The sequence below is a fragment of the Lactuca virosa genome, chromosome 1 (genome assembly GCF_052849685.1).
Source record: "Lactuca virosa cultivar CGN04683 chromosome 1, Lactuca_virosa_CGN04683_v6, whole genome shotgun sequence".
Taxonomy (NCBI): domain Eukaryota; kingdom Viridiplantae; phylum Streptophyta; class Magnoliopsida; order Asterales; family Asteraceae; genus Lactuca; species Lactuca virosa.
The window spans coordinates 182,205,578-182,232,171 of record NC_136426.1 but is presented as its reverse complement, the minus strand read 5'-3'; the positions used below and the strand labels follow the sequence as shown (position 1 = coordinate 182,232,171).

The 26,594-nt window shown below is 34.6% G+C and overlaps 2 protein-coding genes across 4 annotated transcripts; one reads left to right on the top strand and one right to left on the bottom strand.

Annotated features, from left to right (window-relative positions):
* Positions 1 to 1,873: 1,873 nt before the first annotated feature.
* Positions 1,874 to 2,587, bottom strand: LOC145125004 (uncharacterized). Its single transcript, XM_079060495.1, has one exon. The coding sequence runs from the start codon at positions 2,585 to 2,587 to the stop codon at positions 1,874 to 1,876; it is 714 nt and encodes a 237-aa protein (XP_078916621.1).
* An 11,418-nt stretch (positions 2,588 to 14,005) lies between these two features.
* On the top strand, positions 14,006 to 21,899 carry LOC145162528 (disease resistance protein RPV1-like). Of its 3 annotated transcripts, none has more exons than XM_079081655.1 (8): positions 14,006 to 14,214; positions 15,081 to 15,830; positions 16,435 to 17,566; positions 17,658 to 17,981; positions 18,062 to 18,958; positions 19,038 to 19,698; positions 20,025 to 20,095; positions 21,592 to 21,899. In XM_079081655.1, the coding sequence occupies exons 2-8, from the start codon at positions 15,256 to 15,258 to the stop codon at positions 21,622 to 21,624; spliced, it is 3,693 nt and encodes a 1,230-aa protein (XP_078937781.1). In that variant the 5' UTR covers positions 14,006 to 14,214; positions 15,081 to 15,255; the 3' UTR covers positions 21,625 to 21,899. The 3 variants fall into 3 exon arrangements, with proteins under 3 accessions (XP_078937781.1, XP_078937774.1, XP_078937787.1); XM_079081648.1 differs by having other exon boundaries at positions 14,006 to 14,248; XM_079081661.1 differs by lacking the exon at positions 14,006 to 14,214 and adding an exon at positions 14,339 to 14,621.
* Positions 21,900 to 26,594: the final 4,695 nt, after the last annotated feature.

Here is a 26,594-nt window from a genome sequence, read left to right as displayed (position 1 = left end):
TAATGATACCATCTACACAACTCCTAAAAAGATAAGGCTCATCCCATAAATAATATTTAATTTTTGAAAATAGATTATTTTTCTGCTGGTGAGTGAGCCCTTTTGGAAGAAAGTTGCTAGCCAAGAAGTTTGCAATATCAGCATACTATGGTTCTTCCTCCATGATCACCATCAAATACTCTTCTGGGAAGCTATCTCCAATACCCATGTTTTCTATCTCGTCCCTTTCTGGATTTTCCAATCTAGATAGATGGTCGGCAGCTACATTTTCCATCCCTTTCTTCTCCTTGATCTCGATGTCAAATTCTTGAAGTAAAAGCACCCATCGGATTAATCTTGGCTTCGCATCCTACTTGGCAAACAAATACTTGATAACAGAATGGTCAGTAAAAACAGTAGTTTTAGACAAAATAAGATAGGGACGAAATTTGTCAAAGCCATAGACCACGGCTAATAATTCCTTTTAAGTTGTGGTCTAGTTCTCTTGGGTCGGATTTAAGGTCTTGCTTGCATAGTAAATGGTTGAAAGTGCTTGTCAACCCTTTGACCAAGTATAACTCCTAAGGCAAAGTCACTCGCATCGCACATTATTGTAAAGGGTAAGTTCCAATTCGGGGCGATAATGATCGGGGCATTAGTTAATTTTTCTTTCAAAATTTCAAAAGCAACTAAACATTCTTTAACAAAAATTAAAAGGTGCATCTTTCAAAAGTAATTGAGCTAAAGGTCTAGTTATTTTAGAAAAATCTTTTATAAAACGGCGGTAAAAACCCGCGTGACCTAAGAAAATCCTAACCCCCTTCACATTGGTTGGTGGGGGTAATTTAGCAATAGTTTCAATTTTTGCCTGATCCACCTCAATCCCCGCTTTGGATACTTTATGGACTAAAAAAATGCCTTCTTTCACCATAAAATGACATTTTTCCCAATTCAATACTAAATTGGTCTTTTCACACCTAGCAAGCATCAAGTCAAGGTTAGTAAGACAATCATTAAAAGAAGACCCAAAAACAGAGAAGCCATCCATAAATAGTTTCGTAAATTTTTCCACCATGACGTGGAATATCGCTGTCATGCATCGTAGAAAGGTCGTCGACGCATTGCATAACCCCAAAAGGCATGAGTCAATATGCAAATGTTTCACTTGGACAAGTGAAAGTCATCTTATCTTGATCAATTGGGTCAATAGGAATTATGAAATAACCTTAAAATGCATCTAAGAAAAAATAATAGCAATGGCCAGATAATCGCTCAAGCATTTGATCAATAAAAGGAAGAGGGAAGTGGTGTTTGCAAGTGACTTCGTTTAACTTTCGGTAATCGATGAACACTCGCTAACCGATTACCGTTCTTGTAGGTATAAGCTCGTTCGTTACGACCGTCATCCCTCCTTTATTTGGCACTACTTGAACGAGACTAACCCATGGACTATCGGGAATCAAACATATGATCCCAAAATCTAAGAGCTTGACCACCTCTTGCATGTTCAGGTTCAACCGCCTTTGATGTTGCACGACCAGCTTTGCACCTTCTTCAAGGTTGATCTTGTGAGAGCAATAAGAAGAGCTTATTCCTTTAATATCGGTAATTTTCCACACAATGACATTTTTTATTTTCTTCAAGACTTGAACTAACTCTTCTTTTTCAGATTTGGTAAGGTCAGAAGCTATAATCACAAGTTTTTGATTACCCTCTTGCATAAATGCATACTCTAAGTGTTCCAACAAAGTTTTCAGCTCTAAATTCGATTTTTAAACACTGAACACGTCGAGTCCAGAATCATAACTCGTCAAGTTGTGCCCAGTTTTCCCTTCTGATCGTGTTTTTTCGCATGAACTCGTCGAGTTAATCTCTTCAACTCGTCGATTTGATGTTAACTTCTTATTAGTTCTTTGTATTCACTTTCTTCGAGTAATCTTTCTATCTCTTTTAGGTCCCTTTCAGCATCAACGTCCTCTTCAAAGGCAATGGTGGATTTGGTTGACTTGTCCTCTTTCCATTTTTCCATTAATTCTTCCAAAATGTCCACCGAGAATGCAATATCATCACTATACATAGAAAGATTCATGGCTCGATCAACTCCAAAAGTAACTGACTCTTCTCCCACCCGAAGGGTAAGTTTGGATTCTCTTATGTCTACTATGGCACTTGCGGTATTTAGGAAAGGTCTTCCAAGAATGATCGACACTTGATGGCCTTCTTCCATATCTAGCACTATGAAATCCGCAGAAAATACAAATTTATCAACTTTCACCAATAGGTCCTCGCATATCCCCCTTGGAAATGTCACCGTCTTGTTCGCTAGATGAATTGCCATTCGAATCGGTATCGGCTCCGGAAGGTTCAACTTCTTAAAGAATGAGTATGGCATAAGGTTAACACTCGCCACCGAATCAGCCAATGCATAACCAGTAGCTAAGTTTCCGAATTGGCATGGCAAAGTCAAACTACCCGGGTCACCCATCTTCTTTGGCAATTTGTTCAACATTGCGGCTGAACAATTCTCATTAAGAACCACATTGGAGACCTCCTCCATCTTCTTCCTATTTTTGAGTAATTCCTTTAAGAACTTGGCATACTTAGGCATTTGTGCAACCGCCTCAATGAAAGGAATGTTAATTTGGTGGGCTATGATGTGCTCCAGGAACTTTTGATAGTCTTCATTCTGCTTATCTTGTCTAGCTCGACCTGGGAATGACAATGGAGGTTGATATGGTTTTAAAGGAGGATCATTTTTCTGTTCAGACTGAGAACTTGTCAAGTTCTTCTCTTCAACTCGACGAGTTGCGTCGACTTCTTGCGATTTCGGGTTTTCTTTCTCTTCATCTTGCACCCTTTTAGGATCTTCATTCGGGATTGGGGTCAGAGGAGTAATTATCTTTCCATCATAGTCGTCACTAATGGATTTTGAGCATTACAACATTCCTATGGTGCACATGCAACCCTAATTGCTTTGGATCTAAGTTTTTCTCTATTGAACATACAAATACGAACACCAAAGCAATAATCCTATATACTAGCATACAATTTCGAAATTCACATAAGAAATAGGATTAAATGATTACCTTACTTGTTATGTTGTAATAACAAGAACAATCCTTGCTTGATCTTGACTCTTGAAAGCCTAATACCCCAAGTGTTGCATCTCTAATGGAGTCACAAACACTCAATGCAAAGAATGACTTGGAGAGAGGTGAAAATCGAAAACTCTAGGGTTTCATAAGCATAGAACCGATTTTACCAAGTATGAGGGTCTGTTTATAGTAGTGGCTACTAGGGTTTTCAGGTGGAAACCCTAATTCCTTGATTAAGGCTTAAGTAGCCCATGGACTCCCTCTTTAGAGCCCTTGGATGAAATTCTTATGGTCTTACCCATAAATTTCATCCACTCCACCCTATGGAATCCATCAATCAAGTTATGCAACTATCAATGATTTGCACAACAATCCCTCAATTATTAATCAGTTCCTTTAATCCCAAAATTAATATTAAATTAATTTCTGATTAATTACTAATTAATAATATGCTTTCCATATAATATATTAACAAAATCATTTTGAGTACCAATTTATTATTCATATAATAAATCCTACTCTCTCTCTCTCTCTCTCCACTTGTCATCCTATCAAGTTGCATGAGTGAAGGCAACCCAAAAGGATCATGCTACATATCAAAAAAAGTACATACCAAAAATAGTTATGGGCTTAGACACCTAATCCAACAGTCTCCCACTTGGATAAGTCTAATAACTATTATTGCAAGTATGACTTCAAAATTTGACTAGCAATCGTAGCTTTCAAAAGCCGATGTCGAACTCGGATTATATCAGTAACGCGTCCTTTAGATAAGGGATCAAATATTCCTCTGTTCTACAAGATATCCTATGGACATGAGACATGGATTATAATGATTCTCTCTGTTCAAGATCTGTTTCCTGATTTCCGATTTATGACGACTAACAACAGACTACAATTGAACACATCAACTTAGTCCAGGCTTGGCCAAGCGCTTAGGGTGTCATCACTAAATCATCGAGGGGCCCACATATATCACTTTTATCCCATCTAGGGTAAAAGGAATGGATAAACTTCGACTCATATGTTTGTACAATTTACTCATCAAATCACACACAACAATACGTATTATAACATCAAGTTACTGATGCGTTTACATATTATCAATGCATAACCGACTCGTAAACAACAACTCATATGTCTCCGTTTCAATAATATAAGATATTATCATCTCACAATCACTCCTGATAGAATCCATGAAGTGATTCAAATGAGCGAGGGTCTAATCCAATACTCAAATCCCATTTCAGAAGTACTCATGAACACTGCAGCAAACATTTGCTATGTCTAAGCACTTAGACAGTCTACAGTCGAATTCATGACAATCTTAATTCACTACTTACTTCCAAAGTATGACTGACTGTGGATGTTTAAATAACCTAGTTATTCGGGAAGTAAAACATGCGAAGGGAAACACAAGAATAGATTAATTCAATATGGTCTCAAAACTTTTGAATATAAATAAAACACTTATTATTTAATCACCATATTAATTAGACCTTATTCGTTGTATACTGTTTCGAACAATCAACTAATACTTGAATTGAAACAATAGTCATCCCATGCTCCAAGCATGCACACTATGTTTATCTATGGTCCTTTCTCTGTGAAATAGAACAATTGAACACATTTCCTTAGATTTTAAGGTTTATGTGTTCCTATCCATGCAAATTTGTCCTTTCCAACCACTATCATAACACAAGGTTTATGACAAATTCAAGCTCTCATATGGACTGAACTTGCTTACTCTTAATTTCTTGCCATCTGGTAGCATAAGGGCCTACCAGTGCTTCCAAGTTATTGAGCAACTCACCCAAACAGATCAATGTACCTTCACCGATCAAGGTGCTTTGCCTTATGCAATCAAATGAGAACTCATATGCATAGTTAACTTATCTGGAATGGCACATAAACAAGAATATGTCAACACGATAGGTTATCAACCTTAGGTCGTGTGCTAGTGATAATTAAAGGTTTATTCTTCATTAGTTCCCGAAACTATTCAAGACTATTAAGACTCTCACTGACCTCTTGACATATAAGATTCTCTGTTAAAGAACATTCCTTGACAAACAAATATTCAAGAGTTAGTGCGGGTTCTTATCAAGAAACACTCCATATAATTGGTCTTAGTTGGTCTTTGCTTTATCCAAAACATCACAACTACCAATTCCAAATGTGCAAGAGTAAGAAACATTTCCACTCCACATTTCATGAGGCGTTATAAACCTTCCCAGGATATGTCACTCAAGGTATAAATTGAAGTAACTAAAGTATAACTCTAAAACTTGTTTTGGAACGAAGTATGACTCATCTTCTTGATTTAACCATTTCAACAATTCCCGGTTCCTCTTCTTAGTCATACAGGTGCACTAAGGTGCTCTTAGAGGATCAATTGTGACATGGTTCCACAATCATTAGGATGATCAAAAAACACGATACAAAAGTACTCTCTTTTCCTTTCAGATTGGATAAACTTTTATCTTTCCGCCTAATTGATTCTTCTTATTCGTTCTGCTATATATTGAAACTTTTCAATGTATCAGAAGTACACTTAAACTTGTAAGCATAACCATATTTACTGAACTATCAGTAAATCATGACAGATAGACTTATTGTCCTTTGTGGTGGATCTGACCAGTTCATATCAATGTGTACTAGATCTATCAGTCATTCACTTGACTCACATACATATGCGAACAAGGAATCAGACCCAATTTACCAAGGATCAAGATTCTCATACATCACACAATTCAAATCATATGATTCCAAGTTTCTATCCAATTGAAACTTGGGTGATAAGAATCCTTGCTCACTTGGTAAATTATGACATTACCACAATACGATATAACTAAGAATCAAATCCATTTTCAATATTGTTAAAAATAGAAATATATATAAACACCAATTTCCATAATGTCATTGCAAGGAAACATAAAATAAAACAAACAATTCATTTTATTGATAATGTGCGGAAAACTTGTCCTTACATGGCAAATACACATGAAAAATATGTTTCTAAATATTCCTAAGCAATCTATCATAAGTCCCAGCAGCATCTCAAAAATCTAATCATCGAACCATGCGATCGGAATCCACTTCTTCATGATCAAACTCAGCTTACTTTTCCTTTAAGCTTCCTTCTTTCTCTTTGATTCTGCAAAACATCAAAATGTAACTTTACATCATGTAATAAGAATCTTTAAACATGAACTTAATAGAGTTAGATACTGAATGTACCTGAAGTAGAGTCATACAATTTGACTTTACCATCTCTTAGATCTCACAGGTAGTCAGGGAAGCTTCGCTTCTAATGTCCCTTCAAATGGCAATAGAAACAAATGGACTCTTCAGGAGTGACTCGTGGAACTATCTTAGATCCGGCCTTTCTCTTAAGTTCAAACTTTTTGACTTTGGCCAATTTCTCTCTCTTAGGAGAAGAAATCATTTATGGACTATCACGGTTGTCATTGCCTATGTCCATGGTAATTTGGGAGGTAGATCTTCCAATCAACTTCGCTTAACTAGTGCACCAAATTATTGCTGATTCAACAACATATAGAAAATATGTCAGATCGATAAGGGTCACGTCGTGGTCTGTCATATGGTAATATTTTAGGAACTCACTATATGACTCAGGAAGCGATTGAAGAACCAAGTCAACAACCAACTTCCTCCGAAAAACGACACCCAACATTCCCAGTCTATCAATGTGCAACTTCATCTTGAGAACGTGTGCACACACATGACTTCCATCTTGATGCTTTCATGCCAATAGGGCTTGAGTGACCTTGAACTTTTCAAGTCGACGAAAACGTGGGTCGGGGAGAATCACGGGAGGAGGTGGAGGAAGAAAAGTATGATTTCCAGTTCCACCGATGCGCGAAGAAGGGATTGATCTTTCACCTCGATCGACACGTGGAATATCATCTTCATGAGGAAAACTTTTTCCAAAAGGATAAGGAAGACCATAGTTGTCAGAACTAGACATCTACAAAGGGAGAAAATTCAAGTTAGTTGATTTAATCCGTAGAATAACACCCAAATGAAATATTAAGACTAGGACCCAACACAATCATTCACAATTCGGAAGAGGGATTCCGTAATCTAACTACAAATTATTTGAAGGTAGATAAATGACGATTTACCAATTCCGCCACGAAAACAAAATTTTAATGAATTAGGTTTTAGATGAAACTCCTAGATCTTTTGAGATTCATTGAACTATTCAGTGGCATGTTTAACCTCGATTATGCCCTTCAAGTTTGTGATTGGGATACCGAGGATCACAAACAAGGTGTGAATAACCATGCAAATTAGCTTGGTACTCTCGATGTCATTTATCATCTACTCAATGTGTCGGTTAACCACACACGCTCCATCAATCAACGATAATTTACGAGCTACCCATTGTCATCCTTCATTACTCCTATATTAGTATGCCGGTTAACCATACACACTCCACTAACAACCAATAAGTTGCAATGTGCAATTTCATGGATTAGCACCAAATTCACATTTTCCTTGAAGTAACTAAGATTTAGGAATTTATAAAAACATTTAGTTACTTTGTATTTTCATTATACTTATTAATGAGATTTAATGTCCTATCAAACCCGTTCGGCTAACGACCCTCCACTGTTCAAGGGTGCGGTGGGTAAGAGTGGATACCCAATGTCGGTCCTTTTACAGGCCGTTTCCTTAAACACCCCTTATAGACCAGTTTCGTGAATGAGGTCTACTAACGGTAAGACTGACCTTTTCTTATAGATATATAATATATTAGACTTTTAATTTTATATAGTATAAGGGTGTATTTTAAACTTTTTAAAATAATATGTGGTTTAATCTTTTAATAAACTAGACTTTTAATTTAATTAAATTTAAACCTTATTATTATGGATTTATTAATTTTCTCTTTTAAATAAACACTTAATTAATTTAATAAAATCCATGAGGGTTTATTTTTATACTATTCAAAAATACCAAGGTTCTAAATTTAAGATTTCAAAATTAAAGGTATTTAATTAAATTTTAAAATATAAAACTAAAGGGTGCACTTTTGAAACTTTTCAAAATACTAGAGTTTAACCATTTAAATTTCCAAAAATTAAAACTCTTAATTACAAATTTAAACTATAAAACCATGAGGGTGTAATTTAATTTTTTTTTTCAAAATTACTAGGTTAAATCCTTGAATCAAAATAATATTATATTATCCATATTTAACCAAATCCTTTGATTTTGATGAGGATATCATGTTACCATTCATAAATATCGATTTTAGGCAATAAAACCGAGTTATGGTAATTATCCAAGTCAAAAACTTATCTGAAATTCGAAAAATCTGGCAACAGAGGAGTTAACTCGTCGAGTTGGACAAAGAACTCGTCGAGTTCACCCAACTCGTCGAGTTCCAGCATCAGACAGCAGAAAACGATTTTCAGTTACTTTGGACTGTACACTAATTGCTTTGGATCTAATTTTTTCTTTGATGGGTTTTCAGTTACTTTGGACTGTCAATTGAAAAACATCTTAGGCTCTGATACTACTGACGAGTTTTGAGCATTACAACATTTCTATGGTGCACATGTAACCCTAATTGCTTTGGATCTAATTTTTTCTCTATTGAACATACAAATATGAACACCAAAGCAATAATCCTATATACTAGCATACAATTTCGAAATTCACATAAGAAATAGGATTAGGTGATTACCTTACTTGTGATATTATAATAACAAGAACAATCCTTGCTTGATCTTGACTCTTGAAAGCCTAATCAACAATTAGATTAATTCTACGTCCAGGAGAAACAATGATTTAGCGAGTCATGTAGCATTGACTTAGAATTATAGCTAGTGAAGGTGAAACCTTTTGTGGGTTAAAGTGTTGTATTGAATCACACAAGAAATGCATACATCATGTAATCGTTGCCCCTCGCTAGCTATTTCCTAAACAAAAACTATATTCTTGGTAAAAAAAAAAACTAAAATCTTATTAGATTCCTTTAAGACTCATTTTTCCTGATATACAGACATGTCGATAAGAGCATAATCAACAAATTCCTTAGATGTTCCATTATTATTCATTTTCAAATTAACTAAGAAACCTTCTGTTAGCAAAAGAAGAAGTCGTAGTCTCCAAATTAGTAGATGAAAGCCTTTGGTCTTGAAACTAACATGTATGAAAGCATTTGTGATCGGATTCCATCCAATTTAATAGACATACAACCTTCAATCTTAAAAGCAGTGGCGAATCCATGATCAAAATAAAGGGGTATCCCGACAAAAAAAATCGTGTAATACACAATAAGAAAAAAAAATCCAGAAAAAAAGACACCACCAAATTTTTTTTGAGGGGCATCCCATGCTACCCCAGGATATATACTAGATCCGACAATGCTTCAAAATAGTAGATGTGCAAACAGTTATACAACTTCATTCAAGTTACCAAATATAAAACGTTCATTTTTCAAACTAGGAAACATAGATACAACCAAACATCTATCTTTTTACATTAACATCACCTTAAACAATGGTGAGAACAAGATCAAAATGAATTATATACAAAAAGAAGCGTTAATCAAATATAATCGGTTTCTTCATGGGCGGATTTGAAGTGGTGCACGGGGTTGCACGTGCAACTACTAGATTTTTCCGTATTAGCGTAAAAAAAATTGATTTTTTATTAGTGTGCACCTAAAAAAAGTATATTATTATTCTAATTCAAAAATTAAATGAGAGGTTAAGTAGTTGAGTTGGTTTGAGATGCATGTCAAGGTTCTTGTTTGTAAAGGGTCTTGAGTTCAACTCCTTCTCTTAAAAATTTTCTTTTTTATTTTTACCTTACTTTTCCTTTTAATTTACCTTTTGTTACTAAGCCCCCAAAAATCTCTAGTCATCAAAATCATACATATAATCTTCCTTACACATTACACACATTCGGTGGATGATTCACTCATTTTTGGAGATTAGATAACATTTTATTTCAATTTTTAAAAATGATTGAAAACTTTTTTACTAACATGGGAATGAAATTTTATAAATAATGCCTTCAAAACTTTGTACAACCACAACAACACGAAAACAAACTCCGCCGAGACCAAGAACATGTCCATGAAATGACCAATTTGTCCTTAATGAAGTTTGTCTACACTAGTTAATTTGTTATATTTATTTCACTCGTAATTTTTATGTTATTATATTTGATTGAAATTTTTTTGTGCACCTACTACTACCTATTTCTACATCCGCCCCTCGGTTTCTTTTAAATAAAAAAAGTTTGTTTTTTTCGACTTTTTTTTTTTTTGACAATTGCAAAAGATCGATAAACATGCTAAAATTATTGGAGCGAAAATTTGAAAAAGTATAAAGGTTTTTTAAACAAATTTGTCCTTCATTCTCAATGTCAAACTCATCTTCCCAGTCGATTTCCATTATCAAACCAACATCAACAATCGAATTCCAAACATCACACCATTTCGTGAACGAATTCCATCAACCATTCGCTCACAGTGCTTCGCACATCGACAAATACCATCGACCATTGATAATAGACTCCAAGCTTTCTTTTGTCTCAGTCGACTATCGACCTTGATACCCGATCGACTTCCCAATCAAGTTTTCCAATCGAGTTTTCGTTACTCAATCAACAATCAACATCAAATCACAATCCAAAAACAAATCCAAACTCCAAACTTTCGAAATCCAAACATCAATTTATATCAGTCGACTTTGCTTTTCCAAATCATCAATTCTTTCGAAAATCTAATAACCCCAGTCAAACTTGATCCTTCGAACATCACACAACAAAACAATCGTGACCTCAACTATATTCAATTCGACTCTGTGACATCAACACATCATCGAATCGACTTCAATCCAAATGTTCGACATCAAGCAATTCATCATCAAAATCTTCGACTCAACACATCAAATTCCAACAATCGATTTCCAGAACATTTTCATGTCTACGAAAATCAACTCTGACCTTCTAATCATCGAAATCGATTTCGATTTCAAAGCAGATTTCGATTTTGACTTTTCAAAAACTTCATTTGACTTTTCTTTTGAATCGACTTCACGAGAAACAAACACGATCGTTCAATTTCATTTGACTGCAATCAAATCCAATCAACCCTAATCAACTCTAACTGACTGTCGATGTCGAATTCACCTTCCAAATCATACACAACCGATTCACAACGAGAGAATGCGAGACACTGGAACTTCGATCTTAAAGAAAGTTAAGAATGTACAACACATTTATTTATGCGTATTGTGCAGAACGAATGAGTTAAATGATTTATATACTTCGTTAATAACGAAATATCAAAAGAATTTTGGACTCAATTGTTTTGGATTTACAATCGAACATTGATTGGGCTCAAATGTGGTTATGAACAGTAACTAGATTGATTTTGTCACACAAATGGGGCTAGATGAACAGTACATAATTCGAACTTTTATAATTGGGCCTGAATTTCAATTGAATGAACAATAAAAGAATTTTTGAGAAATAAATTTTGATTTTTGGAATTTTGATCTAAACAAAAATAATTGGATCAACTATGGGGTTGAAACGGATTAGGTCCAATGAGGCAAATCGATCAAAAATGAAAAACGAAAATCACGAATAGAAATCATGGACGTTTTGGAATCCATTTGAGAATTTGAGATACTTTTTTGACGAATCGAGTTCCATTTTCAACAAACGAATCGAATTTAGAAGATCTTGGTTCTTTTGTTGGAATGAGAAAATCTCCAAATCGAACATTGTACCACCCATTATGCGAGATGTACAACTCGTTCTTCGTGTTCTTCGTGTTCTTCATCAAACCAAAAACATCTTCAAATGAACCACTAACACTTTTAGGTTTTGACTTCAAATTCAATGCAACATTTGGAGATTGTTGCTTTGGAACCCAAATTTGCTTCACAGATTTAGACTTCACAACATTTGACGATTTTTGTGAGTAAACCCGCTTGTTTTTACGATTAATCTTCTTTTTCTTTTTCTTTCTCATCTTTTTGCATCTTGAAGACTTGACTCCATGAACAAACCCACTTTCCACAACTTCAACTTTGTGAACTTGAATCAAATCTTTTGGAGTTTGATACTTGTGAATTTCTTGGATCATCGGCTTCCGATAAGGAATCATTCATTCAAACAAATCACAAGAACACAAAATATCATCGGTTTGAACTCCAATCGAGCAAAAAACTTTTTCATCATAAGAATCAACTTGAATTTTCTTATCATGAACATCAAGAACACGATGATCATCATCAAGAACATGTTCCTGAGCTTCACGATAATTTGCATAAAATTCAAGTTTATTTTTTCCATATTTGCATTCAGCAAGAGAAATTCCTTGTATGACTTCTCCTTCTTTCTTATTTCTTCATCTCTCTTGATATGTTGTAACCAAACGATCAAACAAATCTTTGGTTTGATGAATTGGACAACCAATTAATTCTCCATCTTCATTCTTTTCTCCATTTACAACGAGTTCATCTTCACTTTTCAAACCAACAATCAAACAATAAAGAAGAGATTCAAAAGTGTATTCGCCTTGAGAATCTTTACTATGTATCATCCATTTCTCCATAATTGCAAGAACTTGAAAATTTCTAGAGAGAGAAAGTGATTTTGAATGGGTTTTCTAGAGAGAGAAAGAGACACAAACAAGTATTCTAGAGAGAGAAAGTCGAATTATGGATCAAATCAAGGAAAAATTCAACTTCTAGAACACACAACACTCTCTAATCACAAAGATCAATAAGAACATGAAAAATCACCAAATCAAGATAGCCATCATGGATCAATTCTTGATCAAATCAAGAACACCCGCTCTGATACCAGTTGTAGTGTTGATTATGATGGCATGTGCGGAATAAGAAAAGATCTAGTGAATCATCATGTAAACTCAAGAACACAAGGAGTAAATAATTCTTTGTAAGCTCATATTAGATCTAGAAAGGATATACAAATGGGTTTGTATACAATTTCTCTCTCTAGTCTAACACTCCAAATGGTTCCTTACATAATGAGAGTTACTCACTTCCTATTTATAGGAAAGACTCAACCCATTTATACATACAAATAGGTAAAACCTAAGACTCCTCATCCAAGCATAACTTTGTACTCTAACAAGATGAAAGCCTTTGGCCTTGAAACTAACATGTATGAAAGCATTTGTGATCAGATTCCATCCAATTTAATAGACATAGAACCTTCAATCTTCAAACAGTAGCAGATCCAGGATCAAAGTAAAAGTAAAGGGGTATCCCGACAAAAAAAAATCGCATAGTACACAATAAGAAAAAAAATCCGGAAAAGATGACACTACTATATTTTTTTGAGGGATATCCTGGGCTACCCCTGAATATATACTAGATCCGCCAATGCTTCAAAATAGTAGATGTGCAAATTGTTCAATCAAGTTAGCAAATATAAAAGGTTCAGTTTTCAAACTAGGAAACATAGATACAACCAAACCAAACGTCCATCTTTCTACATTAAAAACCTCCACCTTTCTAGATTAATAAGAGAGTAAATTACACGAGTGGAGCGAAAAAGTTAATCAAATATAAGAGGTTTCTTTTAAATATATATATATATATATTTTTTTTTTTTTTTGACAATTGCAAAAGATCCATAAACATGCGAAAATGATTGGAGCGAAAAATTGAAAAAGTATAAAGGTTATTTAATCAAGATAAAATTGTATTATAATATTAACCCCACTATATATCGCTACTTTCTGAACATTAATTTTAAGAAATTGTCACTACTTATAAAATGTGAACGTGCCTATTTATCTATTTAAGCATTTTCTTCTTTACTAATAAATATGTTTATTTTCAAAGATTTTTGCACTTTCTTGGAATTTACGTTGTTTACTTAAAAAGAATAAAAAGAAAAGCTAACACCCCTGAAGCCTCTGGATCATAAGGCAAAAGGAAAACCCATCATCCTCGTTGACTCTCCTCTCTGGCGATCTCCCTTCATTGTTGACTCACCATTTCCCTGCCGACTTACCGCCATTCGGTCTGTAGCTTTCAGTCATCTTTCACAGACTCGTCACTGTTGACTCATCCTCTATCATCGCTGCTTCAGATCTCCTTGCGTTTCTGTAGGCAGCTAACTATGTAGCCACGTTCTTACAAGTTAGTTTCAGATATTGTTTGACAATTTCATCTTATTACACATAAATCAACATCAACATCATTTGTTTGTTTCGTGAACATGTGATTGAATTTCTTTTTCTATTTCGATTATTTCTGTTTTATTTTATATATCATTTAGTATAGTACACACTCCTTTTAGAGTAAAGTCCACTAGTCCAGAATGATGAACAGAAATTCGTGCACAGTGGGAAATTCTTCAACCCTCTAAAATTGCTTCCTCAATTCCTTTATATCTTCAAGGAATTTTGGGGATCTGTATGCCAAGAAGCTTATTATTATTTTTTTCTGTTTGGATCTTCAAATTACTCTTTGTTGATATCTAGAGAAAGCATGAAATTTCCTTTCATGGAAGGTAATAGTGGACCTTTTCTAAATAATTTCCATGACAATGTAATTGTTACTCTGTATCAATACTTAGCTATACCTTTTTCCATTTGTAATAAGAGCAATCTCTCTTTGCTTGATTCACATACGTCCCTTGCACACAAAAGAGAACCACCGGTTAAAACACACATATACATATTATGCAATATATAGCTCCCATATCAACTCTAAGCTCAAAGTTAGGGGGTAAATATTGCCATTTTAACACAATTAGAGTTCATATAATGAGATTTAAACATTTTCTAGGCATATTAGCTCACATGGCAATGTTTGGAAATTGGAGATGCATATGTATTGTATTTTAATTAGTTAAAAGATTTACTTCTGATGAATTCAAAGGTATTTTTAATATTATTATTGAGGTTTAAAATGGTTTGACTAGATTTACTTTGCATATTGTTAATACTAATAATTTGAATTTTTGTAGAGGCATTATATACTGGATCCTGTCATTGAAGCAGAAGTGAGGAAAGCTTATGAAGCCAACTTACATTATCGATAACGTGTGGAGAAGTTTGAAAGCTTACTTGGATACACCCTTAAGTTCAAATAAATACTCAAAATCGTGAGAAGGGTGAAGAGTCATCAACACATAACTCATAATGGTTGTTCTATCTGAACTTCCAGAAGGATTTTCATCTTCTTCATCAACTCATGGCCATAGTCCATCAACTTCTGGTCCTAGTTCATCAACTCGGGATCATAGATATGATGTATTTTTAAGTTTTAGAGGTGTTGACACCCGTCTTAGTTTTACTAATTATCTGTATGAGGCCCTTATAGATGCCGATATCACTACCTTCTTGGATGATGAAGAGATTGAAACAGGGGAAGATCTAAAACCAGAATTGGAGAGTGCAATTATGGCATCTCGGGCTTCTATTATTGTGTTGTCTAAGAACTACGCTTCTTCAACATGGTGTCTGGATGAACTGGTGTTGATCCTTGAGCAGCGTATGACATCCAACCACATCGTCATCCCCATCTTCTATCATGTGGAGCCCACCCATGTCAGGAAGCAACAAAGTAGCTTTGGAGAGGCAATGACTAAACATAAACAGAAAATGGATGAAGAGACAGATGAAAATAAAAGAAGACGATGGGCTCAAAAGATAGAGAGATGGAAGAAAGCACTTATCGATGTTGCTAATTTAAAAGGAAATGACGTAAATGGCAGGTAACCACATATTCACCCATATGAAATGTCAATATCATCTTCACCCTATGCATTTCGGTATTTTTTTTTTAATATCATCAACCAGACATACATTTGATACAGTAGGATAACTAAGATGCATATTTTGTATAAATATAACATTGTTGCATAAAATCGGGAAAAGAACGAAATGTCGTATATCCTATTCTTATAAAAGAATAGGTTTAATCTCCTATTGACAAGTGTCATACAATCAGAACTCATCATTAATGTTATATATCACATATCATGCCATTTGTCAACCTACCAATGGCATGATATGTGATATATAACATTAAATTAATAATTGATTATCCATTTCAAATTTATATCACATATCATGCCATTTCCACTCTAATTACATTAAATTAATAATTGATTATCCATTTTAAATTTCAAATTAAAATTCCCACTCTAATTACATTAAATTAATAACCTAAAAGCAATAAATCCTATTCTACATATATCTAACACTAACACTTGTCATATAATATTGATTTGGATCTTTATATAAAAAGAAATCTCCAAATCTGGTTTGTTAGTTCTGTGGATTGTATTTTGTAATTCTTACTACATTAAGTTTCAGGTTTGAGATAGAGTTTATTGAAGAAATTGTGAAGGACATCTACCGTAGATTACGTGTACCCTTATTACAGAGTTTTCAGCCACTACTTATTGGGATGAAGTCTTCCATTAACTTCATCACTTCATGGTTGAAAGATGGATCCTCACTTACGTCAGACATACTCACTATTTCGGGTATAGGCGGGATCGGGAAGACATCTTTAGCCAAACATGTCTATGGGTTATATTGTCGTGAGTTCCAAACAAGCAGCTTTATTGAAGATATTGGTAGGAGATGTGATGGAAAGTATAATGGGCTGCTTGATATACAAAAACAACTTTGCGGTGACATTTCAAAAACAAGTCCAATTCAAGTTTATGATGTTTCAAAATACACATCAATGATAGAGAATGCAGTAGCTCGAAAAAGGGTGTTTCTTGTTCTTGATGATATCAATAGTATTGATCAGTTGGATGCATTACTTGGAAGCAAAGGTTTTCATCCAAGAAGCAAAGTTATAATAACAACAAAGGACAGATGGTTGACAGAGAGTTGTGCACTATTCAAAACAAACAATAAACCCAAGCATGTAAAACACTTCCTTGAAGGCTTAGATAAGATTGAATCACAACAACTTTTGTGTTCCCATGCATTCATGTGTGACCATCCCAAGGAAGGTTATGAAGAGGTGTCGGATAAGCTTGTGGAGTATTGTCAAGGACATCCATTGGCTCTTGAAGTTTTGGGTAAGTCTCTGCATAATCGAGATGTGACGTACTGGGAAGGGTACATGGAAGGGCTAAAGAAAGAAATTAGCTCCCCTGTAAATAATGTCATAAAAATGAGCTTTAGCTCTTTGCCATCCAAAAATGATAAAGACTTGTTTAAGCATATTGCTTGTTTTTTTGTTGGAATGTATAGAGATGTTAGCGAAACAATATTAGAGGCATGCGATATAAACACAAGATCCGGAATCACGAATCTCATTGATAGATGTCTTCTTAGTATTGGATCGAATAATGAATTGAAGATGCATCAGTTGGTTCAAGAGATGGGAAGATTCGAAGTACATCAAGAATCACCCGATAAGCCATGGAAGCGAAGTCGATTATGGTGTCATAAGGAGTCATTTAGAGTGTTGAAACAAAAAAAGGTACGAGGCCATGTATGCTTTTAGTAGTGTGCATGTCCAAGAAAACATTTGCATTGCCTAATTTGTTTGTTTGCATTCTGTTTCTTCTTAGGGTAAGGGGAATCTCCTAGGCCTTTCCCTTGACATGCACATGCTTGAGAAAGAGAAGTTGAGAGGATCATTTGAGCTGAAGACAGATGCCTTGAGTAACATGGATAATCTTATGATACTACAACTCAATTATGTGCACATGCATGGGTCTTATGAGAACTTTCCAGAAGAAATAAGATGGTTATGTATGCATGGGTTTCATTCAAAGTCTATACCTTTAAACTTACCTATAGAGAATCTTGTTGCTCTTGACATGTCATATAGCAATATTGAATCATTTGTCAGTTGTTATAGTAATCCACAACGACTTGAGAAGAGGCAAAGGGTAAAGTTGTCTCCATTTATTATTCATGCATGTGAGTTGATGAAATTCAATACTATACTAACTTATTTCCATTTCTGTAGGTGGATGGATCATGCTTAAAAGAGAAAAGGTTGTTTGGTTCACTGAAGATTCTTATTTTAAGTTTTTGCAAACAACTTCATAGTGTTGGTGACTTTGACCAACTCCCTGCACTTGAGAGGTTAATACTTAGGAATTGCATTGGTTTGGTTGATGTTTGTGAATCAATTGGGCAATGTGTTGAGCTTATCTTCATCGATCTGAGTTACTGCACAAAGCTTGAAAAACTTCCAAGAAATATAGACATGTTAGAGAAGGTTAAAACAATGTTGCTAGATGGTTGTAATCTTGTTGAATCTCGAATCAAGAATATGGATATGGATTCACTGGAAATGTGCATGGTTACAAACATTGGCATCAACAGAGCCTTTGTGGGTTCTATACCACGTGATTTGAAGTCCTCTGCAATGTCTTTACCGAGGTCTTTAGTAAGGTTGTCACTTGCAAATAATAATATATCCCATGACTCCTTTCCCGTGGACTTTAGTTGCCTATCCATGTTAAAGGAATTATATTTAGATGACAATCCTATCAATTCCATGCCTAGTTGTGTGAGAACCCTTCCTAGACTTGAGATACTTAGTATGGAGATGTGTAAAAATTTGAAGTCAGTCGAGTATCCTCCACGTACACTAAAACAGTTGTTTCTTGACGTTGCTTATGGGTATCCTATAGAGAAAGTTGTATTTGATCCAGAAATGTCCCCACTCCAGCTATCAATAGACCCGTTAGACTGGACATCTTCACTTGGGTTGAATGATTACGGAATTGAAGGTGTGATCAAAATCCAAACAATGATGAATGTTGAAGAAAAGGTATTACGTAGCTTGGGCTGGACTAAGTTAGACTTCCTCAACGAAAGGCGCGTGGGAACTAATTCTTCAGAATCTGAAATCCAGGTTTTGTCTAGTTAACTTAACTTTTTGTGTTTATGTGAAGACATATAATGTAATTATTATGGTGGTTTGTATTTGGCAGATGATGTTTTATGAATTTGGAATATTCAGCATGTTGTACGAGGCTGAGGCAATGCCGAGTTGGATTAGGCATAGAAGCGTGGGGCCAATAATATCATTTACCATCCCATCATCATCATCATCATCATCATCTCCAAACAACCTCCTTACAGGGCTCAACTTCTGCTCTCTGCACACATTAAACCTTCTTGATGAGGAGTTGGATTTATCAGATGATGACCTTTTGCCTTGGACGCCAATGATGACAATTAGTAATATAACAAAAAACCGTACGTGGATATATGAACGTTATGTGGACAGATTTAGTGAAGCTCTGAATTGTTGGGTAATATTAAGTCATTGGATGTTTGGGAAGAATGAGATGGAGGTTGGTGACCACATTACTATCACTGTTACACTGCAGCGACATGAACTTGTAATGAAGGATGAGGTTATAAAGGAGTGTGGGGTGAGTCTTGTGTATGAAGATGGAGAGAAGAAGGATGAAGAAGAAGATGCATTGGGTTATTACAAGTCATGGAATCACATAATTGGTAGAGATCTCTCTCCTTTTCAAACAACAACAGGACAATACATCCTATGCAACAGGCGATTTTATGATTCTGGCGTTAGATTGTGGCCATATCATCGTAAATTTGTTCAGGACGACCCCGACTTTCAAGGTAGATGTCATTTATTTAATGATCTGACCCGTGACCCAAAGCAAGATGGATACTGACCCATTTAATTTTAGTAGATATATAAATGTTTCATATAACCCAAATCCATCCAACCATTTATCATTCATTTTATTGACCTCTACTATAAGAGTTTGTTTTTATAAAATATGAAAAATAAAATTTCTACTTCTAACTCTGAAATGAATCTACCCAAGTAGTAATCCGTCTGAATGGGTATATGTAACTCATTAAGTCTTGATATGTTGGATCACATAAATATGTCGGATGTTTGTGAATAATAATTAACATAACTGTTTATCTGTTTTCAGCACAAAAGGAAAAGTGTTGGTTTAGAGCTTTATCACCAAGGAAGCTTGACATACTTGGTCCTGCATGTGAGGTATACATTTTGACACCCAAACCTTTCTCTCATCGCATGAATAAAGGGCATACAGATCCAAGTATGTTATAAATCATATCTTTGATTGGTTTAGGATGTAACAAAGTAAAAGGAGTTATAACCATGCAATAGATGCTTGCTTGAAAAAGACAACGTCAAAACATAGTTGGGGCTGATATGATGGGCCATGAACTTTGTCTCGTTTTCTCTAACTATTTAATCTTAGAGTGGGAGCAAACGAATTACGGATACCTAATTACTTCATTTAGGGCTCTAAATTCGGTGTTTTTGGCAGTTATCAAGATTTTTTTTTTTTTTTTTTAATTAAGTTCTCCCTACCCTCAATCTCATATGATGCCTCTATTGTACTTCTTTACTACAGTCTTGGTCTTTGCCTTAGGGACCTCCTCCTCATTTTGAACTTCCACCAATTCATTTACCTACATTTCATTTTCCTCCACTTTTTGAATTTGAATCGATTTCTCTACATATGTTTAGAGTCAACATTTGCAAAATGCTTTTTGAGTTCATTAATAGAAATATTAGAGTTGGAAAAATCAAATACTTGATCCTTTGATGAGTTCTTGATATCTTATTAGCAACCCTAAGGAAGAAGTAGACTTCTTTATTAGAGTCCTCATCAGATGATGACCAGATCTCCACTTCAGTTGATACTTCTCCATCACATTTCTCCCATTTGCACTTTCTCATTCGTCTCAGCTTCTTGATATTTCTAGAAATAATATGATCCATGCTTCACCACTTTTTTTGCATTGCATCATTGAATTCCCTCTAACCAATGGCAATGGTCCACCACATGTATTGGACTTTGACCAATCAGCTTTTCGTGTTATGCTACTTCTCCATGTATTGATAAATTTAATAGTTATCTTTTTTTCACTTCAAGTCTTTGCAACTTGCTAATAAGCATGCTATACAAGTCAATGGTTTCAGTTACCGACTCTGTAGCTGATGCTTTAAAATTGTTATATCCGTTTAGGCCTTGTAGTTAGTCGTCTATTTTTCTGGACATGTTCTGAACCTTTGATTTTTATTCTTTAACATGTCCCACAGTTTCACATATATACAAGCAAACTTAGAGAGATCTTGTTGTATTGTATTGCCATCATGTGTCAAAGTCACTAGGGTCAAGTTCTCACCATTCCATGCATCACCTATAATAGATTTTTATGGGTCTTTCATGTTAATAACAAACTACCACACTCTAGAAAACAATAAAGGATTGTTTAAGCATGTTACTTGTTTTTAAGGAGTCTTACTAATAGAGGCCTTCTTAGGATAGGAACAAGCAACATGTTAAGAATCCATAAATTGCTTCAAGAGTTTGGAAGAGATGTTAATCAAGAATCTTAGAGGCCATTGTAACATAATATAAATACTTGCAAGTTTCTATCTGATTTCATAGCTTTATTTATTATATTGACTAGATACTTTGTGACATTTTTATAATTTTCTTACTTTTTCTTTATCCATAGGGTAAGGGGGAATCTTCAAGATCTCGTCCTTGACATGAAAATGCATGAGAAAGAGAGGCTGTCTGAATTCAAAATAGATGCATTTAGTAAAAGATGGGTGACCAAATGCTATTGTAACTCAATTTCATGAAATTCAACGAGTTATATCCAAACTTTTTCCAGAATAATTAAAATGGTTTGCTTGTTGTCACCTCTAGTAAGGATATATCTTTTCAGTTTTTATTTTGATAGTTGTATATTTGGTTGCCAAAAACAATATGAATGATTTTTGAGTTAATTAATACACATGTAAGGAATATGTTGTAAGTCGTAATGTTGTTTTAAATTACTTTATATATTTTGTTGATTTGGTTCATGTGATTCAGAGAAAAGACTGAGTTGTCATGATTCTCACGGTTGAATGTTTTGCTGCTACTTGTTCAGTATGGTGAAATTTGAAGTTATATAACTGGGAAAGTCAACTCTGTAGCCACAACTTTGTCCATTTCCTTGCTATTCTTTTGGCTATAAAATCCCCCAATTTCATAATGCGTCTCTGTGTTGCTGGTTACAACATATGCTTGTTGATTCTATTTGATTATACAACAGATAAATACAACTTTTTGTTCTCTTGTTTCCTTTTTCAAGTTGATAGTCAATAAGAGATTGTCATTGGAACATGTCATTTCCTTGTATAATTACTCAATTTATAAAGTTCATGCATGTGACACACAAGCCTTTCTCATTGCACATTTAGCCTTTTCCTTGTATAATTACTCAACTTTAACTTTCTAGTATAACACTTGGATTTCATATAACACTTATCATCCATTAAAATGTTTGATATTATAATTTTTCATATATAAATGGAACTTAGTAAACATATTTCATTAGCATTTGTAATATAATACCAAGAACTCAATATTTCATTACATACCATTCCCATCACATCATCAACAATAGGTTGTCACTGGAACTTCTGAAAAGCACGTAGAAGAGGAATCAAGCTAGCAAAAACAATCTAAATGCTTTGTAAATTGGTGACACAATGTGTCAACATACACACCTCATTTGAATCTCTATTTTTTCATTGGTTATTTGGAGAATAGCTTTTTTTTTCTCTGAATTTTCAATCTTGAGAACCAAAATTGAAAAAGATACAAATAATCTTCATGAGTTGTCTTTTCTGAAAGTAAAATTATTGTTTAACTGAACAAGCCCATGACTTCCTCTCATGTAATCGGTTTCTATAGAAAATTCATTATAAAACAGAATATGATATCCTTATCTAAACATTTGACATCACATTCAACTTTTCTTTTTCCTAAGACAACAAAACCTGTTACACTTCTGATTCTCTTCTTCTTTGTCAACACCCAATCAAACCACAACCTCAAACCCATGGAAACAAGTAGGCATGTACCTAGCATCCAACCTTTTGGCTTCCTATTTTGACCTTGTAGCCACATGACTTGAAACTCCAGTAACATATATTATTATCTCTGATTGTTTCATGACTTTCACCAAAATCCTGTTTGCTGCTGAGAAACTTGGATTCCACATCATGATTTATTAGATATATTTCTAGTCTTATACACAAAGTCATTATGCTTTCCCTTGAGACTTTTAATTAATCCATTTTGTAACGTTTTACAGATGAAAGTTATGTAACAAGAATCCTATCACCCAATAAAAACCAAACTCTATAAAAAGATAAAAGACAAAGTCGCTTTATGTAATTTAGTCAACAAGGATTTACATAAAGAAAAAAAAAAAAAGGAAAGTACCACTTGAGGATTTACTTCTGAAGTCTTTTCAAACCAAGACACCAATTTCAAAAAATAACAATGAGTTTTCATTATTTATGTATTATAGCATCCTGCTTTCATTTCTTTCTATCACGACATGTACTTTAAAAATAGATTCTGATTAATGGGTTGTACTTTGAATAATCTACCAAATAATAGCATTGTACTTTTTTTGTTATTAGGACACAATACTTTGAAAAAACCTATCCACTTATAGCAGTGAAAATTACTTTGTATCAAAGATAAAATTGCTATAACTTGCTACAGCTGATACCAGTGAAAATACTTTCAAAGTACATTGTTGTAATGGAAAAAATGAAAGTAGGATGCTATTATAAACAAATCAAAGGATGTACGTTGCTGTTTCTTGCATTTAGCCCTAATTATTTTAGTGAACAACATGAATCATTTAAGATGTAAACAAAAAAGATCAACAAAAACACAAATTACATATACTCGACATTCTATGAAGTGGTTAAAAAGCAATATCATATTTATTCTTCAGATGTAAGATTGTAGAGTCTCCACTGAACAAATCTTGTATCCACTCATGTCTGATTCCGATTACACATCCGACTAGTCTCTGGCCAAAGAAGCCCTACAGAACTAGTAAGACAGATATTCCCAAAAAGCAAAGAGAGGAAGAACCAGGGAGAGAAGAAAAAGATCAAGAGGGGAGAGAAAGTCGATGGTGTGGTTGAATTAACAAAGTACTGGTTCCTCTTCTCCGGTAAGAATTCCGACGTCAACTACATATCCAGGTCTATAAGAGTTTGATTTTTCCGTTTAAAGTATTGGTAATCACAAGAGAGTTCGCAACAGATCGGAATCAATGAGAATAAGTAAATAACCGATGAAGTTTCCTGCGGTTTACGGACGATTAATATCAAGGGATGTCAAGTTGATATATGGATTAGTTTCGATGAGTATTTAGTTGTGTATGATTCACCTGAACTCCGGCGAGATGAGAAGGAATGAATGTTTGGAGGAGTTTCGGAATAGGCATTTTGACCATTTTCCGGCATAGACTTCGTTGACTTATTCTGATGAGTTTTGTTTACGTTTTCCTCCGGCGAACTATATGAGTCTAAGTGACATAGTTCGATCCTAACTGCAATAGAAACCATGAACTGTGGTGGTTTATGAGAATATAGTAAGACTCCGACGAGAGACACATTGTTTGGAAAGGAGAGATCATGTTTTTTTTCCGGTAACCACATAATAACGGTGGTTGATTTATAGCGTCCGCCGGAGGCGTGTGGTGGAGGCGTGGAGCGACTTCTGTTAATTGAGGTAATGGGCTCACATTCACTTTTCAAAGATTAGAAAAGGCTTCGAAAGATACTTTATTGGGCTTAAGTTATTGGATTAAATAAAGAGGTTGTTAAAGTAAACAATACGTTTGTTGGGCTAACAACAGTTGAATTGTCGGCTTAAAACTTTGAGTATTTATAAGTTTATAAGATAAGATTTTCTAAGATTTTAAACAAAAAATATGAAGCCTATTTAGTTTTAAATTAACTGATAAATGTTAAGTTTCCTAAATATATTCATACAAAATTGGTGGCTAAGTCGGTTACCATAATATATGTTCAATATATGTTCCATGTACAAATTATATATATATGAATATAATTTAACTGATTTTTAGTCACTATTGTGGGAATATATAAAACATATCACAAGAATATCCGTATGGGACTATTGGCTTGATCAACTGTTTAGTTGGCCAATAGTTTTAAAGAGACGGTAATTGTTAGTTGGGTCTTATTCAGTGAAATAACTAAATTAAGGTATAATAGAAATAATATTTCTAATATGCATTTGAATTAGGGATGTCAAAAAGTCCCGTGGGACCCCAAACCCGTGGGGCCCCGATCCCGAATGGAGAATATTTGTTTAAAAAATCGGGAACGGGGGCGGGGACGGGGGCAAGTTTAACCCCCGTTTTAATTTCGGGGGCGGGGGCGGGGGTGGGTAGTCCCGTCCCGAACCCCCAATGGGGACCCCGTTAATGTATTATTTATATTAATATATATTAATTACAAAAATATAATAAATAATAGAAATGATTTTGAACTTCCAAAATTCAATAAAATATAATGTTTTTAAGTTACTATAACGTTTTTGAGATGTTATAATATTTTTATTTTAAACATATAAAATTAAGCTATAAATAACTACTTTTTACCCAAAATGACTTCTTTTAGCCCAACAAATAACTTCTTTTAGCCTAAACAACACCTTCGTACGCCGAAGAAAAAGTCAACCCAAACGGGGGCGGGGAAACAGGGGCGGGGGCGGGGGTGGGGAGGCTAGAGATTTCGGGGGCGGGGGCGGGGGCGGGGGAACGGGAAAATTTCGGGGGTGGGGGCGGGGGATGCAATCTCCGCCCCGTTTGCCCCCGTTGACATCCCTAATTTGAATTTCTACGTTTGTTCTTGTAGTGAGAACTGTTTATTTTTTATAAAACTTTGTGTGATATTTGTTATATTATATGTATTTCTTTTTGCATTCATAAAAAATTATTTTTAAGAGTTTTTGAGTTAACCAAATACTACTAAAGTTTTGAAAAGGTTTTTCTAGCGGGAATATGTGCATTCATACTAGGTGGGGTTATAAAAGTGTGAGGTCAAAACTTGAGTTAAGAATACCTTTTCCTTTGGACAATATCAAAGAGGATTTAGACCTGTGGAAAACTTCCATGAGACAAGCTATAGACAACTTAAGGGATACGATTAACTACCCTTTCCCTTTGTTTTGTGTGATGGTCTCATTATTCCTAACACATATATTTTAGAGTAGCCAATAGGGCTTAAACTCCTAAGGTGTCCAATTATCTCTTAGAGAGTAAGGGACTATTAAAAATAGAGACTTAGTGAATTGGTGTAGTTTCATGTGTATTTGTATAAGTTATATTATGTATATTAAATTGTTGTTGATTGAGAGACTATTACAACTACACTAGAAATGATTTGCTTCATTCAACGAAATCTATAGTCGTTACTTCTATTTTCTCTATGTCAACCCAATTTCTCAGCCTCCATAACGACAATTGGGTTTCTTTAGTTGCTATTCACAAACATGAAGTTTGAACTTTGAGGAATAAATGCACAATAATGCTAGAAGTTTTGAGAATTTACCACAAACATATCAGTTAACAACTCACGTATTTGTTGTTAAGATGCAGCTGACCTCATTGTGATCTTAAAGAAC

Coding starts and splice junctions, on each gene's coding strand:
- LOC145125004 (XM_079060495.1), bottom strand. CDS start 2,587: ATGCCTAAGTATGCCAAGTTCTTAAAGGAATTACTCAAAAATAGGAAG.
- LOC145162528 (XM_079081655.1), top strand. CDS start 15,256: ATGGTTGTTCTATCTGAACTTCCAGAAGGATTTTCATCTTCTTCATCA. Junction 15,831..16,434: donor GGAAATGACGTAAATGGCAG/GTAACCACATAT, acceptor ATTAAGTTTCAG/GTTTGAGATAGAGTTTATTG. Junction 17,982..18,061: donor GACTTGAGAAGAGGCAAAGG/GTAAAGTTGTCT, acceptor CCATTTCTGTAG/GTGGATGGATCATGCTTAAA.